Raw genomic sequence first — 24559 nt, forward strand, 5'->3', positions numbered from 1 at the left:
TTTTTTTAAGCTAAAATTGCACAAACCTTGTGAAGTTTTTTTTTTTTTTTTAACTTATTATATTTGCATGTTACATTAAAGCATTGCAACTAGCTGCTGTTTAAATGAAGACATGAGGGGTAGCTCAATATTTTTATGACAATACAGTACATAATAATGCATTTACTGGTTAATAGTGAAAGATATAGTCACTGTGAAAATACCAGTAACAACCACCAAAATTAAAAGAAAACTATGTAGCATAATAACTACAAATAACCCCTCAACAGCTGCTGCATGAAGGAAATTACTTCACTGTTTGTGGGAATTAAAAACGGAATGTGTTACACATGTGTTAAACATCAGTTAATCATTTCTCAGACAGAGCAAGAAGGATTTAATACAGAGTAAGTTAGTGAAACTGTAACACATGCATGCTGCTTCAATATGCCCAACAGTTTGTGTTGAACATGAAGGCATCATTGGAAAGTCAGCAATATCAAGCCAAGAAATCTGAGCCTCCTCTGTTCTCCTGTGGTTGCAATGGAGAACAACAGCAGTGTGGTTTTGCAGCTCCAGCTCTGCTGCCTGAAGCATGTGATTATGCTTGGAAGCGGAGTAACACAGTTGACTTGATAAGAGGGCAAAAAGGAAATCATGCTTATTTATTTAAAATATCATGCAGGTTTAAAGTACGTGGGTGCCACTCAGATCTGGTGGACCACCTACTTTGGGCAGAACAAAGAATTAGAAGAGGAAATGAGACCTCCTCCTGTGCTTCCTAAAAAAAAAAAAAAAAGAAAAACTAAAAAAAAAGATGACTATCTGGATGTTTCGTAATAATTCATTCAGACTGTGGTTTGAGAAGAGGCTTGCAAAGTTCAGAGGAGGAACAAGGGAGCATTGGAATAAATCTTTTTAAAGCTGAATCTGCTTTAAAATAAAAATGACAACTCATGTGTTCCACAAAACATCTTTAAAAATACATAAAACTGAGCAAAATACTGGGAAAATCTAAGAGTAGCCAAGAAAAAAATGGCTAAAACTCAGATACATGAGAGGAGAGAATAATTTATTATAACTGTAACGAGTCTTTGACTCGCTTGAGGGCATGCTTTCAATTCAGGACATGAGCTAATAACCTCAGCTATGCAGCTGACAGCCTTATGTTCATTTCCTCTGATATCTGGCAACTGACTTTATTTCCCAGCTTTGTAATGTTCAGTTTGTCCAAGTGTGCGTTGAGTGTTTTACTCTTGCACAGCAGATTGTCATAGCAACAGACCAGGGGGCCCCATGATGGATATATCTTTAAACCAAGAGGCTTCCAAACACTTCTATTAAGTATCCTCTGACCTAAAAATACAATGTCATCCTATCTCTCTCTCTCTCTCTCCCTTTCTCATTGTTGAACAAATGATTATTATTACTAAGCGATAAAATAATCAGAATCTTTATCACTGTAAGATGATTTAACAAACGTTTATCTAACTGCGGAACAATTGCTGATTAACTCAAGAAATTTGTTAAGTTAAAGCTGTCAGGTCACTGACTTGAGTATCATTTTATAGAACAGTAAACCACCTGTTGCATGGGTCAGACAGCTGTTTTTGCAGAATACAGCACAGTATTCTGCTAAACTTTCGTCAAATCTTTAAGCAGTTGTTTACATGTTATGTCAGCAATTAATGAATTTTATACAACCCTTTTCTACATTTTGCTTCCAGGGATCAAGATAAGCTTTTCATCTTTTAAAGTACCCTTGAGCAATAGTCCAGGATTGCAAAAGGTCTTTTTGAAGTGATTTATTTTCTTCTTACTTTCTTTTGGAGGGGGCGAGGAGAGACGCATTGGCTGCTTTTTCACTCACCTTCTGTCCAGCTTTGACCCTAGTGCTTTTAGGAAGACTTTTTTTGTTTTGTTTTTGTCTGTTAGGCCACTTAAAACTGACCTATAAATCATTCAAACATATATAAGACACCGAACTGAAGAACAGAGATGTGTCTACAACTGAAAACTTAGCAAATAAGATATTTTAAAACATAGCTTTAGGCGCTTAGTTACCAGCAGCCTGTTGTAAAGACAAATGAAGATGAGATAATGTGCAAAGAAATAATCCGATTATATATTTTGATATTAACACTTTATTATAAAGACATTAAAGCAAGCTTTATTGCCATATGTCTTTCTCTCAGACTGTTTTGTTGCTATTCTTGTTATTGCTTTCTTATTTATGGTACTGTATTACTTTCGTTGATGTTATGCGTTTCCTTTTATGAGACTACGGAGGGAAATTAGCAACCTGCTAAATCCATATGCACTGTCTCATTCAAATAAACAATCAAAAATATTAAGTTGTATTTAGAAAACAGTTTAAGGATGACTCATTGTTGCTGACATGAAATAGCATGTTTGAACCAACAAATTCCCCAAGAGATATTAATCAAATACATTGCTTATCCCATCATGGTGCACTAAGTCCTTAAAAAATGTAGATAACTGGATATGTGAAGGACAAAAGAAGAACTGGCAGGTCGAAAAGATTATCTACAGTAGATGAGCTGTATCTGAGAATGATGTAATAGAAAAGAAAAATAAAACACTAACAAATCTGGCAAAAACCTGACTTAAGACCTCATAGAGGCATCTGGTCATTCAATCGATCCACCTGCTGTTCCCTGAAGTCTCATCAGAAATGGTCTCCATGTAAAGACGGCTGGTCTGAAGCATTTCTTAAGGAGAGGAACCTGAGCGAAGAGACTGAGGAATGGTAGATGACACAACAACTGGGCTGAAAGTTAGTAGCAATGGATTTTATGTGGAGATGAATCCTCTCCAGTGGCTGGACCTCAATGTTTTTGACAGAGTGTTGGATCATTTTAACACTGAATGAAGTCAAAGACAACAACCATGAAATACTCACAGTGGTTACTACAGTGGACACAATTTCTGGTATATGCATCAGAAGGAATGGTGTACTTTTGCGGACATAGGGATTCATTCTAGACACAGCCACGTGACGAGTAGATAGAAATAAAGTGAATAAAAATATTATTACTTTTAGGAGTACCCATATCTTATAGTATCAAGTAGTATTCCATAACTACACTATTTATACTATATTAGTATTAAGTCATATATGAAACAATATATTGAAATGTACATTTACATATTTCAGAAATCATTGTTTGATTTCTCATTTTCATGACTGTAAATCAAACAATGAGGGATGATCAAAGTTTTTCTGGCACAGTGTACTCAATAAAATATTTATTTCAGAACAAAACAGCACATCATTCCTGAATACTGTTCCAGTTTTTACTCAGTATGTCGGGACGTATCTTGCTCTGATAAGCCCGTGAGCTCTGTAAATGCACAGTCTAAAAACAAGTCAAGGCCAAGGTTTGTTATGTATTATCAATTTATAATAATATCTTTTATGATAATTTTCTCTGTGTTTGGACCTAAATGTAAAGTGACTAGCATTTGTCAACTCATATGTTTGACTACTAAAACGCTTTTACACTATATGTCATATAAAATGCATAACTTGTTTTTATCATGTAAAGCACTTTGCTGACTTTGGCAGGAAAAGCGCACTACCATAGTTATATACTTAGTTGCTGGGACAGGCTCCAGCTTCCCTGAGACCCTGAACTGGGCCAGGTGGTATAGAAAATGAATTAATGAATAGACAAAGAATTTTTGCGTCTATCCCACACATTTATACCTCAGTAGACAGATAAAGAGGCAACTTGGGATTCAGTGTTTTGCCCAAGGACACTGTGGAATATAATCAGGAAAAGTCTGGAATTGACCCACCGAATTTTCACTTGGTAGATGACTGCTTTCCCTCCTGAGCTGCCCATCTCTTGTTAGCGGACTGTAGAATTAATCCTGTGTTTAAAAATTGGTCCATGTTTCCACATCTGGTTTTGAATAAACCTCAATCAAATTCTTAAAACTCCAGCTCAGGCTTTTCCTGCCGATGAACAGATTCAACACGTTTGTTCAGCAGTCTGTGCTGTTTAATCTTCCTTCCAGCATATTTCCATCCAAACACACATTATGAACTAAGTATCTTTCACTGAACAGGATGGAGCTGAAAATTAATTGGTTTACAGCAACCATAAAGATAACCTGTTGGATATAAACCAAAGGTAGAGGGATTACATCTACATGAAAAAGTCTCATATGCTAGGCTGTAAAAACAGAGATTAATTACATATGTGGGAGTTTTGTTTTATCCAAACACAAGTTTCAGTCCTTTTATGTGATTATACCTGTTGAATTAAGCTAAATCAGAATAAATGAAACTATTTTAAAAACCCAATGTCATATGTTTTGGTAGTATGAAATGCACAATTGATGAAACAATCAATATGAATAAAAGCTATGTAAGGATTCCACTAAAAGACCTCCTGATAACATTCCTAAAGTTGGATTCTATAAGTCCACACAGCATATGTTCAGCTTTTTCTCTGTAACACAGAGTGACTGATCTCTATCAATGGGCCTCCAGGAACAGACTTTAAAATATTGATTTAAAAACACATAATGATGAGAAAATTATTGCTAGGATGGGCTCCGGTGTCCCTGTAACTCTTAATCAAACAAAGCTGTTCGGAAAATGAATGAATGAAGAAGAAAAGACTCATCAAAGCAAGTCACAAAACTGGTGATAAATTTCTATCTTTGTCAGCAATACAATGAAACTTAACTAAACAAGATGTTCTGCTTGCTATCAAACATCCCTCTAAACATGGTGTCAATGTCATGGTGATGATGCTTTTACTGATTTTTAAGTGTTTTATTTAATCTATATGATAAGATGCACCCATCGTGGTGGATGCTAACCAGCCAGCATTGGGACTGCTGGACTTTGGTTCAGTTTGTCCAGGTTGCACACGCAGCAAGGGTCAGCACTGTCAGTACCCAAGCAGCAAAAAACATCCAGCAATGTTTAGCAGCATTATCTCAGCCAATCAGGTCTGCTTTACGACTGAGCCGCATCATCATGCTGTACTATAAGAGGTGTGACAGTCCTGAACCAAGGCACCATCTGGTCCGGATTCTCCCACACAACAGGTGAGTCTCATTTTGTTGTAGACTTCCACTGCGTTGGATTCAGAGACACAAAACTTTTTTTTTTCTTTTATTTAATCATATTTTTAATTGATTTTGATTTTATACAGAAAAATATTTATATGTACAGTATATATTCAACCTTTTTTCAAAGTACTTTTGGAAACAAAGAATTGACCAGAAGTGTCCACTAATTTGCTTTTATTGGAGTTAATGTTTTTTTGTCATCTCTCAAATGTCAGTTTTGTGTAGGTTTGTCGGATATTAATGGGATAGGGTGTAATACAAAAGTAGGCAAATGTACTGTACATGTACATGTCCAGTATTAAAGAAAAATATTTAAAACAAGTGACACTTTGCCCACTCCAAGAGTGACACCAGTGCTGTGTACGCTGACTTTGATGTTATTACTCATGTTTTTAGGTAAAGTTCTTGATAAAGCAACTTAAGGTTAAAGCATGAAGATGAGATTTTTTTTTAAGTGTTTAAAGTTCAAAACATACAGATTATTTACTGTATTTTATTATGGCTTATACTTCAGTCAGTTCCTAAAGTTTCTAAGTTGACTGTGACTTAAACTTTATATCTAATGACCTTGAAACAAGGAGCCAGACTGAGATTCCTAGTAAACTTTCATCACTGAATCGTCTGATTAGGCAACAACAGCCTTTCCCACAAAGTCTGAACTGTGGACAGCAGTGAAAGATAGACCTCAGATCATGGTTGATTTACGATGTTTTCTAGGGTCTCATCCAGTCAGCAGTCATGAAATTTTCCCTCATCGCAGCCGTTGTCCTGCTTGCTCTGGCACAGGGTATGACCAAAATGATAAATATTTATGATTTACTTGCAGGACTAAAAGCTTCTTACTTCAACATTGTTTTTCTTTTTGCTTCTTCTTTTATCCTAAAGGAAGCTTTGCACAAGAAACACCTCTTAATAAGTTATCCCAGCACTTTGAGAATGTTAAGACCCAAGTGGCTCAGATGCTCAACTCAGAACTGGCAACAGAGTGAGTACAAACATTGACAACTCATGATAAGGAAGTTAATGCTAGACACTGTTCATGTTAGGATGATTAACATCTTGCTGGTTGAACTGTATGACACAAATATAAATTTGAATAAATAATTATAAATATATGCCCAGATGGCCCCCTTCATTTACAAAAATTGTTTTATGTACATTATACACACAGACTACCTGTAATAGTATAAATGATAAAAGGATGACATGTGCAGCATTCATCAGACACATGACTGACATTTATTTACTGCAACGTCACATCCATATCTCATTAGGCCTGCCATAGAGCCCAAGATTGCGGAGTTCCAGGAACAGCTGAAGACTGCTGTCGCCAGCTGGGATGATACGTTGAGAGACATGAGTCCCAAATTCCAGGCATTTCTTGACAATTTGGGTGAGACCATTAAGAAGTCCAAAGAGAACCTCCAACAGTGAAGCAGCAGCTCTTGTGAGAGACACCACCACAGGCACTTACCGCTGTTTCTTGTCATAGAACTGGCCTTATCTTAGGGAGACAAAAATGTGTTTCAGTGTTTGTTGACATTAATCACCTTTGTTCCCAAGTACAAATAAAAACATAAAACGCAAAATTTGTGTGTATTCAATACTTGTTTTGATCACTTAACTGATAAATATTAATTTTCTATTTTAACTACTTACACTTCAAATCTATTTAAGTAAGTCCTATGATTAAGATGAAATCAGAAAAAATGACTTATCCTTGTGGATTGGAGGAGGGAGGGTCACAAACAGACCAATGCAGATTGTTTTAGAACTTTTATTTAAGCAAGCAAAGGTTGAGAGGAAATGTCACAATAACAGGCTTTTAGAACTCAAACATTCAAACACTTAAAAGGGATAAAATGACGTAAAGGTATGCTTTCAATCATATTTTGTCACAGAATACTCCTTTAAAACCCCAGGAAATTAACATTTTTTCATTTGGATTTTTTCTCTTTTTTTGTGCTTTTTTTTAAACTCAGCAAACCAGACCTGATGTTTCTTTTTTGTTTTAGGCCTGGCTGGATACTTGTTACCGTAGCTTTTTATGTATTATTTGACTTGTTTTCTGCATTTTTTTTTTAAACTTTTTTTTTTTTTTAAAGTCCTTTTTTCATCGGTGAAGCTAGTCTCAAGGTTCCCCATTCCTGTGAAAATAAAAAAAAGGACCAAATTTCACATATTCTACAATGAAATGGATATCCCAGTTTCATTTCACAGTTGAACAAAATAAGCCCTCTGATCTTGAACACTCATACCTTGGGCTCAGACACTTGGGACTCCAGGTGAATTTGTCACAGTCTTCTGGGCAGCCTCCTTGGCCTGGTGGGCTTGTAGCACAGCTACTGCCTCATCCACCTAATAGAAAAGGTCAATTAATATAAGCATCACATCCACCACCAGGATGAGGCATCATTAGCAGTTTTTAAAGATGTTTAAGAATCTGATTTGGACTTTCTCTGCAATTGCTCATACATGTACTTGTCAGATTACTGAAGATGTGCTCTCACAGACAGAAATGGAGAAGGGTTCAGGTTGCACAGAAAAATGTCTGCTTAAATAGCCAAGGCAGCAGAAGTGCTACAAAAAAATCCCAGTGGAAAGAATCTTTTTTTTTTTTTTTTTTTTTTTTTTAACATGTCAAGAATGATGAATTAGGCTCTTTGGTGACTATGTTTGTTGTCAATACCTTTATTCAAACATATTTGTAACAGTGATAAGCAAATAGAAAAATATTCTGTTGAACAGAAATCAATATCAAGATACATTTCTACACTAGCAGTTAAAGCTTGGTACATTTTGTGTTTCAAAACATATGTAACGAGCTGCAGAACAAATGGCCCTGCTTTGACATGATTCACTTGTCCCATATTTAAAAGCACAAAAAACACTCAAAACCAAATATTTTGTACACAAGATTTTCTTTTCAATAGATGGTGCATACATTAACACCAGAACTCACTTCTCTTTAATGCAAAATCCCAGTGCACTTCTGAAAATTAAAGACAGGAAGTGCTTATTATTAAGAAACTCAAGTGCTGACCTTGGAGCGGAGAGACTCTGGGGACTCCAGCATGTGGAGCAGCTCTGAGTTGTCAATCTCCAGCAGCATACCAGTGATCTTGCCTGCCAGGCTGGGATGCATGTTCTGGATCAGTGGAAACAGACGCTCACCTACAGGAGTGACAGAGAGGATTTGAAACAGAAGGTGAATCCACCAAGAGACTGGAATAAAACAGCGTAAACATGCAACGTACAATACATTACATGCAAAACAAATAAGTCATATCAGAAAAGGGACAACTTCCATTTTGGATTTAGTGTATTGTTACATAGTAAAAAAGAAATGAAGTCATGGATGAGTGAGAACATAATTTACCCAGCATCTGCTTCTGCTCCTGTGGTGGAGCAGCAGCCAGCATAGAGGCAGTCAGAGGCTCCTGTCCCTGAACGTGGACTGCAGGCTGTGGGTTAGGACGTAGTTAATAAGAAGTCAGACGGCGCTGCCAAATTGTGCCAGAGGTAGTGCAGAGAAGTTGTAACTTTCTCTGCACCAAATTAGACCATATAAGCATTCTTACCTGTTGCAGGGTAACTGGTGGCTGAGCAGTGATGTGCTGCTGGGGATTACGGACTCCTGCAGCATACTTGTACTGAGGTACTCCACGCACTGGAGTGCCTGCTGCACCAGCAGCAGAGGCTGGTCGAGGGCCCACATTCTGTGCTGTTACATGAAGAGCAAAAAGAGGAGAGAAAACATCAAGATACACAAAGACACAAACAGGGTTTATGTGTACTTGCTGTGCAGTTGGAAGTCGACTGTTAGTTTGTGACTGACCGACACGCTGGGCAGACATCATGCGGGGGACTTGGGAGGCAGGTCGGATCGTGCTGAAGGTCTGAGCGCGTGGTGCTGAGGGGCGCAGGGCACCTGGCATGTTCTGGAAGTCTGAACAAAAAAGCATTTAACGCACAAGTGTCAATCCTGTTGCTGCACAATTTCAAGTTTTCAAAATCAAGAATGAGTTCAAAAGCGATCCAAGGACAGGCACTTACGTTGTGGTCTGACACCTTGGGTTGTCCAGCGTGGGCTCGGGCGGAGCTGAGCCATCTGTCCAGCAGCTGGGTAGTAAGCAGCACGATTCTGAGCCTGAGGTATTGCTGCCATGAAGTAGCCAGAGGGTGGGGCAGGCTGGTAGGGGTTGATGACGGGATTTGGCACTGCACGTACACTGGCCATTCGCTGCATATACTGGTTGGTCAGGTGGGCTTGGCGCTCTTCTTTCCTCTGGGCTAAGGCCACATATAATGGCTTGGTGGCAACAATGCGTCCGTTCATTTCTGTAACAGCTTTGGTGGCTTCTTCTGGGGACGAGAAGCAGACAAAACCAAAGCCTCTGCTACGCCCACCTTCCATCATCACCTAAGAGAAAGAACCAAATTATAATTTATACATAATCTCGAACCAATAACACCAAAATACAGGGTAATTAATCTGGTTAAGACCATGAGTAGCAGGTCAACCGTATTCCCTTCTTCTTTATTTATAACAGGGGGACAGAAACAGCAGACATCCTACCTTGGCACTGGTTATGGTGCCAAATGGTGAGAACTCCTTTCGCAGGCGTTCATCATCAATTCCATCATCAAGGTTCTTCACATACAGGTTGACACCCTGCAAATAAAACAAGATTATAATCAAGCTTTGTTTCTAAAACTAATTATAAAGGTATAAAACAAATAGTTAAATATTTCCTCAATAATTTTATTTAATTTTGTCTGCAGTACATTTCTATCCCCAAAGTTCACAGTAAAGAAAAATGGGGCCCATGAACTGCAGTCACTGTTGCAGCCATTTTGGCCAGTGCAACCTACCACAGAGGAAGCACTGAATTTGACAAAGCTGCAGAATTTTTATAGATTTATAAATTTTACAAGTTAAAGTCAGTTACAACCACAATACATTCATCTTTACAATTCCCCCATTCAGTTGATTACTATTAAGTTTCTAAAATCAAAGAAACAGACCTGGTAACGATTCATACGGTCTTGTTTCATTTGCTCAAATTTGCGCTTCAGCTCTGTTTGTCGCTCCACCTTCTTCTGGGCACGGCCGACATAGATGAGCTTGCCATTGAGCTCCTTTCCATTCATTTCATCCACAGCCTGAAATATTTAGAATAAAAGTGAACATTGTAATCCAGGATTAGTGGCTAGTTTCTAGTTTACACTGGAATAAGAAGAAAAACAAAAAAAACAAATAAAAAAACCTTGCTCAAATTTTACCTTCTGGGCGTCCTCGTGCCTTTCGAAGCTGACAAATCCAAACCCTCGAGACTTACCGCTGTCATCCATCATGACCCGGATACTCATGGCATTTCCTAAGCAGAAATGGTCTCTAATGAACAACACTGTTACAGGAGCAACTGGAAATGTGGACACCCTGACTTACCGTATTTACTGAAGTGCTCCCTCAGTTTCTCGTCATCCATGTCATCTCCAAAGTTTTTGATGTAAACATTTGTGAACTCTTTGGCTCGGGCACCCAGTTCAGCCTCGCGCTCTTTGCGAGATTTGAAGCGGCCCACAAATCTATGATATGAAGCAAAGTGGGGGAAAAAAGAAACAACAACATTCATTGCTAGTATAAAAACAGGATTGAGCCCATCTTGTCAATTAATCTGAGTTAATCTAATATGACTACCATATTGAAAACTCATTTCCTAAAACACCAATTGTCTGTTTAAAGTGATATAAAATGACAGTTTAACATTCAAACAATCTAAAAGAAATGGACAATATTTTATACATTTTTTGTTCTTTGTCAAATTCAAAGAGTATGCAGTAAATTGTCGAGAGCTCATCAATTAGACAATAACTTACACTTTTCGGTCATTGAGCAGCATGCCATTCATTTTCTCAATGGCTCGTTCAGCTGCCTCTTGAGTCTCAAAATGCACAAAGCCGTAGCCTTTAGAGCCATTCTCATCACAAACCACCTTAAAGAGAAAAGGAGGCATGCTGCTTTTAAAGGACACACACAAACACACATGCTGCAATGAACCTTAACAATTTGTTGGGAGAGTCGCACTCTGACTTTCCTTTCACCACAAAAAACAAACTTGCAGTTCATTCTCACAGTTGTACTTTGTCAATGTCTAAAACTAAAAAATGCATTCCTTTTCATTTCCACTGCTGTTTAAGTTTTACTTGTTTCCATTTTTTGCAGGGTCTCCTGGTTGGACACAATGATCAATTTATGATCACTGTGAGCATGCAAACTTCCACACATTTTAATTATTTGGTTAAATCTGAAAAAATTCTATTTAAAAGAATGACTTATCTCCGTAACAATCTATGTTCAACTTTACATTTCTACAAAATTAAATCTGCAGTGACACATTTAAACTATGATGCGTTCATTTACTCAAGTCCCAGAGGTGAATAGTCCCAGCATCAACTGCAAACTTAGATATGTATTAATTAGAGAGGATGCTTTTCACACACAAGTCTGTAGTACAAAATAACCCTAGGAAAGCAAGCACATGCAAACTGTGCTGAACACTACAATGTATTGCAGCACCACAGAGCAATGGCAATCACTTGTGATTTACCTTGCATGACAGGATGTTCCCAAAAGCAGAAAAGGTGTCATAAAGAGCCTTGTTGTCAATAGACTTGTCCAGATTCTTGATGAAGATGTTTCCCACACCGCTTTTTCTCAGTGATGGATCACGCTGCGACCACATGATGCGTACAGGTCGCCCCTTGATCACATCGAAGTTCATTGTGTCAAGTGCACGTTCAGCTGGGAAAAGAATCAAAGTTTGTTTGTGTTTTGTTTTTCAATATGTGTGAAATTTCAGATGACACATTTTGAGAGATTACAACAGCATTTATTTCAATGAAATGAAAATTTACAACATAAAAATATTTTACACGCATCACCAAGCTCTGACGAGACTGCTCAGAATGAAACTGTTTTGGTCAGATCAGGCTGGGACTGTGAACTTTAGCTGGGGACTTTACTGCACTGCAAATGGGAACGTATGCTGGTTTAGCCATTCTCTTAACTCTTGCTCTTTGAGGACACACTGCATTTACAATTTGTAAACATACATTTTCTCTTCCTTAGTTTAATTTCAGCTGTCTGGATTATTGAGATACTCTGAAAAGTGGTTTACGTAGTCGAGGGATTTCCTACTCCTGTCCTCGTGAGCTACGGTCCTGCAGGTTTTAGATGATTTTCTGCTGCAACACACCTGATCAATGATCATTAACAGGCTTGTGCAGAGCTTTTCATTTGATTGAGTTCTGTTGCAGTAAGGAAACATCTTAAAGTAGCTCATGAGAGCCAAAGTTGGAAATCCCTGGCAGGGAATGTAGAAACAACAAAACTGCAATAATATTTGCATGCAAAGAAGTCAAGTGCAAATATTTCCAAATTAAATCAAAGTAACTACTTCACAGTAGTTACTCCCTTATAGAACATCTTTATTCTCTGTATGAACTGGAGAACAACTTTTTGGCTGCATTCTACCATTATTTTTGGTACTTGTAAATAGCAATTGCAATTTTCACACAAACCCAAAAAACTGTTCATTTCCCCACCACAAAAATAGAAATATCCACTTTGGTATATACAAAACTGAGTCAAATAAATAATTCGGAACACATTTAGCTGGGAAACCTTCGGTCTTATTATTTACCAAAGTGTTCATGTCTATGTGGATTCTGGAAAAAAAATAAGTACAAAAATAATAGTTGGGCCCCCATATTGTGCTTAAAGGAAATTGTTTATAGTGCCACAGTATACAGAGGTTACCATGGCCCTTATGAGTCAGGAAACTGTATTTAATGTGGGCAAGTGGATTAAATCCTTTATCAATGCAGTCTGTACTTATTAACTAAAGCCATGAAATGTTCCAGCTTTAGTACAATACAAAGATACCACAGAAAAGATTATGGGGATGCTTAAAGTGGATCTGAAAGGCTCAATCTTCCAAGTATTAAAAGTGAAAACAATAGAAACACTAATAAATATAACTAAAATGTCATGTGTGGTCATCTGGTGTCCAGGATACAGAAGGATTATACATTATAACATTTAACCAACTGCCAGTTTATATGTTTAAACCTAGAGCTAAATGTTCACAGCTTATCATTTGTTACAGGCATCTGGGAGGATTCAAAACGACTATTTTGTCAGCACTTTAGAATAAACAGCTGGGTGTTGCCCTGACAAAAAAGTGATAAAAATGCTGCCAGTTAACAGTGTACTACTACATAACAGGGGGGTAGGGCAGGGCAGGGCAGGGCAGGGCGGGCCCGGCGTTTCTCTGCTACGCCACTGCAGGGAGGTTCACATAAGCAAACCAAGCCTACAATATGTCGGCTGCAGTCACGTGGAGTAAAGACTAGCTTTCACTTGAATGTCACTTTAAAAAAAAAAAAAAAAAAAAAAAAAAAACGCCAGTCGTCATAATTTGTACTTGGTATTTTTCTTTTACAACAAATAACTTACCGTCCGCTGGCTGTTGGAAGTTGACATAGGCGTACCCTAAGGAACGCCGGGTGATCATGTCCCTACAGACCCGGATCGACAGGATAGCTCCAGCAGGGCTGAATTTCTCGTACAGCATGGCCTCAGTTATATCTTGATGCAGATCCCCGACGTAGAGGGAGGCCATAGGGTAACTGGGAGCGCTGGGGTTCATATTCGTTGGCTGCAAAGACTAGAGGAATAGGCAGACTGGCTCGACTTTCTCAACTGAAAAACTTTGGTTCGCTAACGTCGCTGTCGTCACGTCAGTTGGGGGAGAATGTTGATGGTACACGTTAAACAAACGTTGACTCGTCAGTTGGAGTGTTGCGGAGTATAATTTACAACATGTATCTCAAAAATCACACAAATGTCACGGCTCTTTCGAGGTTAAAACTGTCCTTCAGATCTGACATAAAGCGGTACAGAGAAAATATAACTGTAACTTGGCCTCGCTTCTTAACACGTCGACTGAAAAAAAATTTGGCGTTCGATACGTTTGGTTAGGTAGCCCTGTCTTGTACGTTACCGTCCGGTCCTCGAATTTCTACTCCAGCTTCACCGACTTGTTACCAAAAAAATGGGGGAAAAAAGATTTTTTGTATTTTTATGTTTTGAAATTTTTTTGTATTTTTATTTTTTTTATAGAATGTGTGCCGAGCAAGCTCAGAAACACACACGCATTCACACAACTGACAGCCGGGGTTGAGGGGAAGGAAGTGAACGAGAGGTTGTATTATATATACTGGTGGGCGCGTCACTAAAATGGACCAATCAGCTTTTAGTGTAGTTTTAAAAAGTTTTTTTTAAAAATTTATTAACAAAAAAAGAGGCGTTTACAACAAATGTACGCATGGTGATGAAATCATGTAAAACGTGTTGTCAAAGATTTAAATGACTCATTGTACTGACGACAACGTCCAATTGTTTGGAAAACAACGATGCAGAATCAAGAATGCATGGAATTCCTCCTGGATCAAAGAGTTGAGGAGTTGTCGGTATATCAGATAAACACACTATCCCCACCGCTGAGTTCCTTGAAATGCTTACTGGAAATTCCATCAACTAGCTCTATAATTACTGGAAATAGATGAATAGTTTATTCCTGAAGTTTTAAATGATATCTTTTTTAAAAAACATACAAAATATAGCAGTGTCTTTATTTAACAAAAATGATGTACGACAGTTGCTGTTTGAGCTGATATGTGTTCGCATTTTTCCCCTGATAGCACAGTGCCTTGTAACTAACCATCTCCACTTTATAACTATCTCCACTTTAAACTTTTAGTACATTGCTCCAGAAGCCATGAGGTGAAGGTGATTTGTCATTGTAATTCTAAAGAAATCATTCTTGTTCAGTCTTTTTTTTTTACTGTTACACTTTTTGACAAGTGCCATGATAACTAAGCAGGAACAAAGTTTTTTTTGTTTATTTTGTTTTGGGTTTACCTAATTGGAACATCCATTTCTGGGAGGACTGACAAGTGTTTTGAATGTTTTCCCCTTGTGAATGGCCTTTCACACTGTAAGAATGAACTCCTTAAAAACTGGTCTTACAAACCTGCCCAGACTGACAGCTGTATTTTCCTCGAAGGTCATTGCTTCTTTCTTTCCTCCTTGGTATGATAAAACTCATATAAAAAAAAAACAACTTATTTTTGGTGGTAATAGTCAGTGATGAAATAATTGCGGAGTGTTAATACTACATTTTCCACTGATTGCTTCTGTACATTGATTTTGCTTTCCATAAATAATGACTGTGTAAAATAAAACTAGTTGTTCTTCTGAGCTTGCATTCGCCTGCTTTTAAGTTCAGAAATCTAATTCAACCTAAAAACAAGAAAGAACACCAAATTTGCAACATAAACCAAGTCCAAAAATGAGATGGCAACACTCGTTGCATTGCAGATTTTTTTTTTTTTTTTTTTTTTTGTCTCTTCCAGAGGCCTGTTTAATAATTCATGAAGCTATGACATGTGATTTCTGGTTAAATCATTCTGAACTTGTGATATGCTGGAGTCAGTCATACACTCATTTAACATGTGTGGTTTAACATTCATTAACTACATGATATCCAAGTGCATATAAGAGCTGGGTTACTCAACTACATTCTGACCAAAGCTGAAGGGCAGGTTTATTACAGATATCAGTATCAGGTGGGGGGTGTCACTGTGTACAGTGCTAGTTTTGCTCCTAAATTAGGTTTACAGCAAAGGTTGAGCAAATGACAGCACTCTGTGCCTTACAAGTCAGCATATTTTATGCCTTTCAGTCACCTGTAGAGGGCAGTAGTTTCAGCAATAGCATGCATTTATCAAAAATCACTGCAGTAGTGTTTGCCAGTTTGACAGACTTTGCATCTTAAAACTAGGCATCACGAATTTTTGTCCAACATAGATTTAAATAATCAGGCAAAGCCATAATTTGTGTTCGGTGAAACCTGATCTTGATGATTAAGACTCACTTCAAAGTACAATAATGTCAACATCTGTAATATCATTGTGACTCTTTGCTGGTTTTAATATTTAGTTTATAAAATCAACCAAGTCTCAAGAATCCAGAGATTTGATTGTAGAAATGTCTGTAAATAGAAAGGACAGAACACAGTACACTTAATTTTACTGTTTTAATTCCACTTACATGAAAGCACATAACCAAGTAACGTACTCCAAGTGTAACTGGCAAATTTTGAATCCTGCATCCCAACTTTTTTTAAAACCAAGACACTGTGATTAGAAGAAACTGGCTCTACTTTGTAACGACAAAATAGCTTTGATGCAGCTTTCTACCAAGATATTTAATAATCAGTTTTATACTTTGTATGGTTTTACTTTGTCTTTTCATGATTCACTTTCAAAAACAGGCAAATGTTACTGTAAACCACCAGGTTAAAGTTAAATTCTAAGCACAAAAAAAAAAAAGAAAAAGAAAAAAAAAAAAAAAAAAGGCCAGTTTCAAAGCATGCCTAACCCTCACACCATACTACTGACAACCGCATACATTCCAGGAGTCAAATCAAGAGTCAGAGGGAATAAAAAATACACAAAAAGAACATACAAAAAACACCTGAATAGAAAAAGAGTAGAAAGCCACATAAACGCACATGGCAAAAGTATCCTCTGCGCTGCTGAAAAGATAAAATATCAAAAAGTTACAGTATCAAGCCATTTGATCAAGTTGTTCACTTTATCTCACGCTGTCTAAACCTTTTCATGTTGTATGTAAAACTGCAGGAAATTGTCTACATGTTTCACTGTGGAATATGATCCTCTCAAAAAACAAAAGGAAAAAAGGCCATTCATACAGAAAACATTTTCTATGCCTGAATGCACATATAACCCACTGAATCATGACATATGTACCATCCATAAAACACTACCTGCTACACTGGACACCAACAGGGCAGGATGGATATCAGCACTATGTTAATAGATCTTTACGAAAAGCAATAAATATCTGCCAACAGTACATGATCACTGCTATTGTCAGTTGTAAAATTTGGTGAAATCAGTGGCTTCAACATAGTTTTGTTGACTAAAGTAACAAATGTATATGTTCAGTTCAAGTAAAAACATACAAATTCTCAGAATTACAGTCAGAGGTTTTTTTGTTTCATTTCCTGCAACAGCAGCAGTTTGCTACAGCGAGTAATGTTGAAGAGCATTGGGCAGATTTGTATCTAAAGGAGGGACGTCATCCAGACTAAAACTGACAAAAATGAACATCCACTGGTTCACATGATGAATTGTGTTCAAAAGAAAAAACAAATCTATTCCATTCATTTCTCTGTGGAGGTGCTCATACAATAAGACACACACTTCAATGTATCTGCACAAACATACTGTACTTTTACACATTGTGAGTGGAGTGTAAACATACATATCTGTGCATGTATGTGCACACACAACCACACACACAACTTAGGCTGGTGAGAGGTAAAAAATGTTTTGTTTTTTTTCCCCCCTTTTCTGAAGTTCAGTTTTTCTCAGCTGCCTGCTCCGTCTCCTCTCCTTCACCCTCGCCCTCGCCCTGTATGTCAGACATCCACAGCTGCAACACAGCACAGGACACAGGATTTAGCAGATGGTCAAAAGGGAAACCATTGCAAATGACAAACGGTGAATATGAGGACAAGACTCACTGTCAGATTGTCACGGAGGAGCTGCATGATCAAGGTGCTGTCTTTATAAGAGTCACTGTTGAGGGAGTCTAACATGGCAATGGCTTCATCAAAGGCCTGAAAGAGAAGAAGAGTCTCGTCTGTTTTCAAACTTAAACAATGTGCAGACTCCTGACAGGAAACATAACATTTTCAAAAATAATTTATACATACAGGTCTGACTGATCAACCTTGTTTTTCCACTGACAGACACACTTGATATAAAAATCATAAAAGAATGTTGTAAATGCAATTAATTTTTATTTATTCACATTTATTGGGCTCTGCTGGTATTGCAGTAAAGTAAACAAGCTGGTAGTGTCTTAGCATCTTTTGGGCTTTGTGTAAACATCCAGCTGACAATTATTGCCTGGTAAAATTATGACAGCACAAAACCAAGGTCACCTTGTAAGTCACATTAGGGCCCTGTGTGTGCATGCACACACTACCAAGGTGACATTGGTTTTGTTGAGTGCTTTTTTTTTTAGTCTCTTTTTTTTCCCAGATCAAAATGTAAAAACAGCAGTTTGTTGTGTTAATGAGGGTTAACACTAGAGCATGTCTGAATCTGACAACTGAAATCAGTGTCTTTTCATAGCAGTAAGTTAAATTACATCGCTTTAGCTTAAATACTGCTCAGTGGTCTCAGGACCGTTCTTTTGCTATGGACAAAAACAACTGTTTTAATGAATAAAGTAAAACAAACTGGGCAGAGGAAAAACTAATAAAAATTCAAATCAACATATAAGAGTGTATGAGGATTCTTACCGATTTGGCCAGTTGGCAGGCCTTGTCAGGTGAATTGACAATCTCATAGTAGAAGACAGAGAAGTTAAGAGCAAGGCCCAGGCGGATGGGATGTGTGGGCGGCATTTCTTTGGTGCTGATATCCAACGCGTTCTGGTAGGCTTCTTGTGAGTTCTTAATGATGGCTTCACAAAGAATAGAAAAAACCAATTAAGAAGATCAGTGTCTAACAGTGAAGTATTAATCTTATTAAACAAAACACTGCTGGCAATTAAAACCATCTATGTCAGTACATGTCTTTGGTCATGGGAAAAAAAGTGTTAACAGCACACACACAAAGACAAAAAAAAAAAGTAAATATCCGGGCAATCCCAACTTAAAGACTGATAACATATTGCATTTTGACGACTGAACAAGACTTCCAACAAACCAAAGCGTCATAGAGACAACTCATTGTTCTCAACTACTTGGAATTTTTAAAAGTATATGCTGCTGAAGGAACTGTACTCAACTTTGCAATGGAAATGAATTAGTCAACCTGAAATTAAAAATAGAATAGGAGACAAACATGCCTGAAATGCCCCCACTGCTACAAAATAAACTAAAAAAACACATCCTGGCAACCAATCTCAGCCAACACCCTAGTACTGCTCCTGTTGCCATGACAACCCAGTAGCAACCAATGCCTGCAGGATGGCTGACAGTTGCAGGTCAAGGACAAAGAGGATGTCAGTATTCTGGCCACAAACACCTTAAACAAGCCAAGTGTCTTCATGCTGTGAAGGATTTATGAGAGCCTTAATCAGAACCCACTTCCTACCAATCCAACAGATGTGTCACCACTGCTCACAGGCAGATCTGGTTAGACAGCAGCTTAATATTTTAAATGGGATATTGTGTGTATGCGCAGAGCATGATTTCATGCATTTACAAGGTGTGCTTTATTTACCTTCTTTGTCCTCTCCAGTGGCCACCTCAGCCAGGTAGCGGTAGTAGTCTCCCTTCATCTTTAGGTAGAAGACTTTGCTGTCAGCAGGTGTAGCTTTGGGGATCAGATGTTTGTCAAGAAGATCCTGCAAATAACAGGGTGAAACTTTAGCATATCAGAAATGATTGTAACTCATACACATACATGAACTAGCAGCTGTAAGTCAGCAGTAACAGGAGGTCACACATTTTAACAAATACATTCAGTGTGAAGCTTGAGCCTTATGACAAGTTTTATGATTCACATTTACTGCAATGGAGACCCTCCAACCTCTACTGCTGCAGACTGCCATCTTCAGCATTCCTTAACATCACTCTCTAAGTAAACACTGCATGTACAACCCTTTAACAGGCAAAATGCATGCAAGCCTACTGCAAAGTTCTTTTGAGAAAACAGCTGTAACAATGTAACAATTGAATGTGCACAGAAAATGTATCTTTATGTACTCATGTTTATTGTGATAGTCACATGTCTCTTAGGATGGGAAGCTTCATTTTGTATTCAGTATCAACACTAACAGAAAACCTCACTCTCAGACATGCACCATTTATCGTATAATGTACCAATGTAACATATAAAAAAAAAATCTGGATTAAATGTGAATATTTTTTTTCCCCTTTCTTTTCAAACAAAACAGGAAGATACACATAAAAAATTGCAATTGTCCATAAATTGGAGAAGAGAGAATAAAACACACCACTAGGCATAAATTCACAATTAAGCCAAGAAAAATATGTTATGTTTAGGTACTGTAGAAAATTTCTAAAATTATTTAAGTCTAGTATAGCAGAGATATCCAAGATTTCCATCTTATACATGTTTTGCATTAAATCCATCTTATTTTAGAAATTGATGCAATGCATCAGACTTTTCTTGATGGCTTTTTTTTTTTTTTTTTTACCTGCCACAAACATTTGGAATATATTCAGAATTTTTTTATTTCCTTTCCCCATATATATTATCTAAAATCTAAATAGGTTCATTTTTGAGAATTGTATCACTTAAACTCTGTCAATAAGGTATGGTAAAAAGGCATTCTAAAGAAGATATAACAGCTTGCCTTACATTGTTCACATAATCTCCAGAATTTCATACGCAAGATTTCTTTTGGAGGCCTACTGCTGTTATAAAATATCTCACAATGCTTTTCCAACCATGTTGTCTGCATACTTTTCCATTACTGTCTTTCTACCAGTTTCTTCATTATATACACTACATAATGACATTTTTATATTTTATTCTTCTTTATATAATTGAGACAAATTTCTTGCCCAGATTGGATTAATATCCACAGTAAAAAGGTTTATATCTCATTTGCCTTTAGGCAGGATTACATCAACTCTACAGCTGAGCAGCATGATAATAGCTCTTAAAAACCAGGCCAATCCTCATTTGATTCCTGATAACTACAGAGCTATAACTCATACCTGTGGTCTTTTCCCCTGCCAAATGTATATGACATTATGTTTCGCCATAACATAAAACCATTGTTATTTCTACTGGCAGAGTTGGATACAAACACATCAGCCAAGTAGGAACTTTCATTTTAATCAACATGACTCTTGATGCTAAATTTATGAATGGGATTAACTTATTTTATTATTTATTTTATCCATACTCACTGGGATTTCTAAGATTCTACTAAGCTGATAGTGACTGATCTATGGGGACAGCTTCTACATTTCTGATTAATTTGAATCTTTTTAAACAGAAGGTTAACATGATCCCTGTTTTACTTACAATGTACTTCCAACTCATTCCCACAAATACCACAGAAAACCAGTAGGTGTCAGTTGAGTGTAAGGATTGTGATCCAACCCTGCAGCTCAATTATAACCTTTTTTTTTTTTTTTTTTTTTTTTTTTAAATTTCCTCAGCATATTAGTAATCAATACTGGACTCAGAAATTATATAAATTAGTCTGAAAACTGAAACTGCTAAGCAAGCACTGTAGAGAGATTTTATGTGTATGATATACTATCAAGAAGAAAAATTCTAAAGTGATAATGGGAGAACTGGGAGTAAATTGTTTTGACCTTTACACGGGCAGTCAATGTGCGAAACACTTCTATAATAAATGCGAACTCATCACAACTCATTCATCTCTGAAAAAAGGCCTGGCAAGACCACAATCCCTGCAGTAAAAGACTGGTGGAGATCAATTATGTCATCTTAACATGACTTCAATTTAACAGTTAAACCAGTCACCATCTACCCTCCCACAATGAATGCCCCTCTCCTTACCAGAACATCCTGGCAGATTTCATTCAGCTCCGTCTCAATTGCTTTTCTATAATTCTTTGCCAGTGCGGTCTTGGCGCCATCATCAGATTTCTGCTCCATACTGGACACCACCCTCCACGAAGACCTCCTTGCCCCCACCACATTCTTGTAGGCGACTGAGAGCAGGTTGCGCTCCTCGTTGTTCAGCTCCGAGCCCTCCTCTGTGACGGCCTTCATGGCCGCGGCCATGTCATCGTAGCGCTCGGCCTGCTCAGCCAGTTTGGCTTTCTGTACCATCTCCTCCCTGTCTGCCATGGCTTCTGTGTGGGCTGAGGAAGGAAGGCCAGAGGAAGTCAGGAACAAAGAGGGCAGAGGAGAGACACAGGGATTTTATCATTCAACATGAATGACTACATTCCTAGTAAACATCTTGTCCTTCTTGTGTGACCTGATTTCCTTAGTTTGTATTTGGAAAACACGGAAGTAGGGACTCATAAACTAATTATTAATATCTTTCGAGAAAGTTACTTGAAACCAAATGGTTTATACTGTAATTCAATCAGTATTTCCCTTTCCGACAATGTTTATGGAATTTGGATGTGTACACAGTAGCTTTCATAAAGCGGTTTTACTACATAATTTACCTCAGCCTTGAGCTCATGTCCCACAGACCTGACTTGTGCTACTGATAAAATCCACTTGGTATGTGATGTTGGTTGTCAAAAACACATGAAAAAGGTTATGTTTGAAATTCACAATTATAGTGCTAACTAATAGAGCCCTTCCAGCATAATGTAGCTTCACATGTATTTATTGTGCCTCAAAATAATCAATACATCGATATCTTTCAGGGTCAAGTAATTAAAGAGTATTCACTTTCTATATTAAAAAAAGTAGAATAATAAAATGAAATGTCATGTATAGTAGTCAAAATGTTTTGGGCTGCAAATGTTAGCTTCCTTAGTGGTTAAACAGATTAGAGCTGGAAGATACAGAAAATTTTTGTTGCTTTAGTGAATTTATTCCTATATTTAAAAACTGCAAGGATGACTCACTTTTTGCCAGATTTAATTCAATGACTGATATGAATCTGTTGAGTGTAATAAAACGAAGGTTAAAAATTGTGTTTGTTAAAATGCTTGGAAAATACCACTCATCTGATCTAAAACATTAATACATCACAGCTGGTTTCAAAGTGAATGTGAAGGGAATATTATTGAGTTTACAGTCCTGTTGATGGAAAGAAATTCATCATCCCAGGCCACTGATAAAAAAAAATAAAATAAATAAAAAATGGTTATGACTTTTCTTTGCATTTTGAAGTCAATAGGATCAGGAGATCGATTCCAGGCGCTCCCCTTTACTAGTGCTAAAGTGTCCTTGGGCAAGACACTGAACCCCAAGTTGCCCGCCCCATGTGCCAATCAAGGTATGAGTGTGTGTGTTCTTACGCTCATATATAAGTCGCTTTGGATAAAAGCGTGTGCTAAATGACTGTAGAAATAGAATAAAATAGACAGATGTCAGTGATTAAATAATACTGTGTAAATTATTTTATAGAAACAAGAACAATCTGTAAGTGTAAAAAAAAAAAACAGTTAATGGTTTTCTAAGGACACTATTTAATATATCAAAGTATCAAATTCACAAGCATGTATGAGATTAAAATAAAAACAAAACAAAACAACAAAAAAAACTCCAGCTTCCCCACATAAGAAGGGGGAAAAAAAGACCACATTTCCCAGCACCCAGGCACCTGCGCCCTTGTGAGGAATGTCGGCCACCCAGTTTCACGTCACACACACACACACACACCTGCCCACCAAGCATGTACCATATCCGGACAGAAAAAATGCCGAATTTAAACATCCTTATAAATTAATATAATGTCACATTTCAAGCGTTAATTGTAAGAAAGGGTTAGCAACGCTACAAAAGGCCCGACAGAACAATAACTGTGTCAATGAATCGATAGCACTGGAATGAAAGGAGCCTAGCTTACTTCAGTTCACAGTGAACGCCCTTTTTCGTTTCCCGGAAAACAAACCAGCGCTGTTAGGTTTGCAAATATTATATATACGTTTTAGGTTGATTCATTAACATAAGTCGGTTTTGTATTCCCAATGCTTTCTCCAGAGCACATCGAATACACGAATAGATGCGTTAATGTGCAGCAACTTGCGTTTCCCATTCAGCAAGCGCCGAACAATGACTGAGCAGCGGAGCATCAATTATTTCAATCTACAGACTCAAAACTACCAAATAATGTGGAATAATAAGCGTGCCAGGGCACGCCGAACAAATATACCTGTATTTTGTAAAAAATTTCCACCGATTCTAAAACGTAAATAAATGTGTACTAACCTGCAAGTGTCGTTAAACGATGTTGCTCCTGATTCCCGGCTGCACAGCTGATGATCTCTCCCGCTCATCCACGGGGTTTCCCTCCAATCAAAGACAGAGCAGCAGGGTCGCACCGGGACGAATGACGTCCGAATTGAGTTGCTAAGGCAACCAAATTTGCATGCAAAGAAATAAATTAATAATAATAATAAATAAATTTAAAAAAAAGAAATAAAAACCCCAATGGCTAAACTTTTATAATAATTTTGACATTAACATTTGATTATTTATTTTACAAGCATCTTTTTGTTTTTGTATTCTAATTTGTATTCTAATTTAAGCCTTGTGGCGATATTTAAGAAAATAACCCTATCCACCACTAAAGGGCCTCTTAATGCAGACCTAAATATAGTCAATGTATGAGAGCGCAGGGTTTAATGTACTTTTAAACGTACAAACATGAGGG

At 37.5% G+C, this 24559-nt stretch overlaps 3 protein-coding genes across 3 annotated transcripts; 1 reads left to right on the forward strand and 2 right to left on the reverse strand.

Moving 5' to 3' along the window:
* Nucleotides 1-5829: 5829 nt before the first annotated feature.
* Nucleotides 5830-6525, forward strand: LOC306769949 (type-4 ice-structuring protein-like; the record flags this gene model as incomplete). The annotated part of the gene is made up of 3 exons (XM_079258716.1): nt 5830-5878; nt 5977-6076; nt 6366-6525. The coding sequence occupies 3 exons, from the start codon at nt 5830-5832 to the stop codon at nt 6523-6525; spliced, it is 309 nt and encodes a 102-aa protein (XP_079114842.1).
* A 329-nt stretch (nt 6526-6854) lies between these two features.
* On the reverse strand, nt 6855-14333 carry LOC306770282 (polyadenylate-binding protein 1A-like). The gene is made up of 14 exons (XM_079259129.1): nt 13616-14333; nt 11706-11899; nt 10975-11090; nt 10544-10683; nt 10378-10472; nt 10120-10257; nt 9671-9766; nt 9148-9514; nt 8930-9040; nt 8673-8815; nt 8471-8555; nt 8135-8265; nt 7350-7449; nt 6855-7238 (listed from the first exon to the last, which is right to left on the reverse strand). Exons 1-13 carry the CDS (start codon nt 13806-13808, stop codon nt 7357-7359), a joined length of 1902 nt encoding a protein of 633 aa, XP_079115255.1. The 5' UTR covers nt 13809-14333; the 3' UTR covers nt 6855-7238; nt 7350-7356.
* Nucleotides 14334-16398: 2065 nt separating this feature from the next.
* Nucleotides 16399-24173, reverse strand: LOC306769640 (14-3-3 protein beta/alpha-B-like). Its single transcript, XM_079258323.1, has 6 exons — nt 24115-24173; nt 21772-22079; nt 19489-19612; nt 18561-18724; nt 17775-17870; nt 16399-17683 (listed from the first exon to the last, which is right to left on the reverse strand). Exons 2-6 carry the CDS (start codon nt 22063-22065, stop codon nt 17609-17611), a joined length of 753 nt encoding a protein of 250 aa, XP_079114449.1. The 5' UTR covers nt 22066-22079; nt 24115-24173; the 3' UTR covers nt 16399-17608.
* Between the last annotated feature and the right edge of the window lie 386 nt (nt 24174-24559).

The sequence above is a fragment of the Telmatherina bonti genome (assembly GCF_933228915.1).
Source record: "Telmatherina bonti genome assembly, chromosome: 19".
Classification (NCBI taxonomy): domain Eukaryota; kingdom Metazoa; phylum Chordata; class Actinopteri; order Atheriniformes; family Telmatherinidae; genus Telmatherina; species Telmatherina bonti.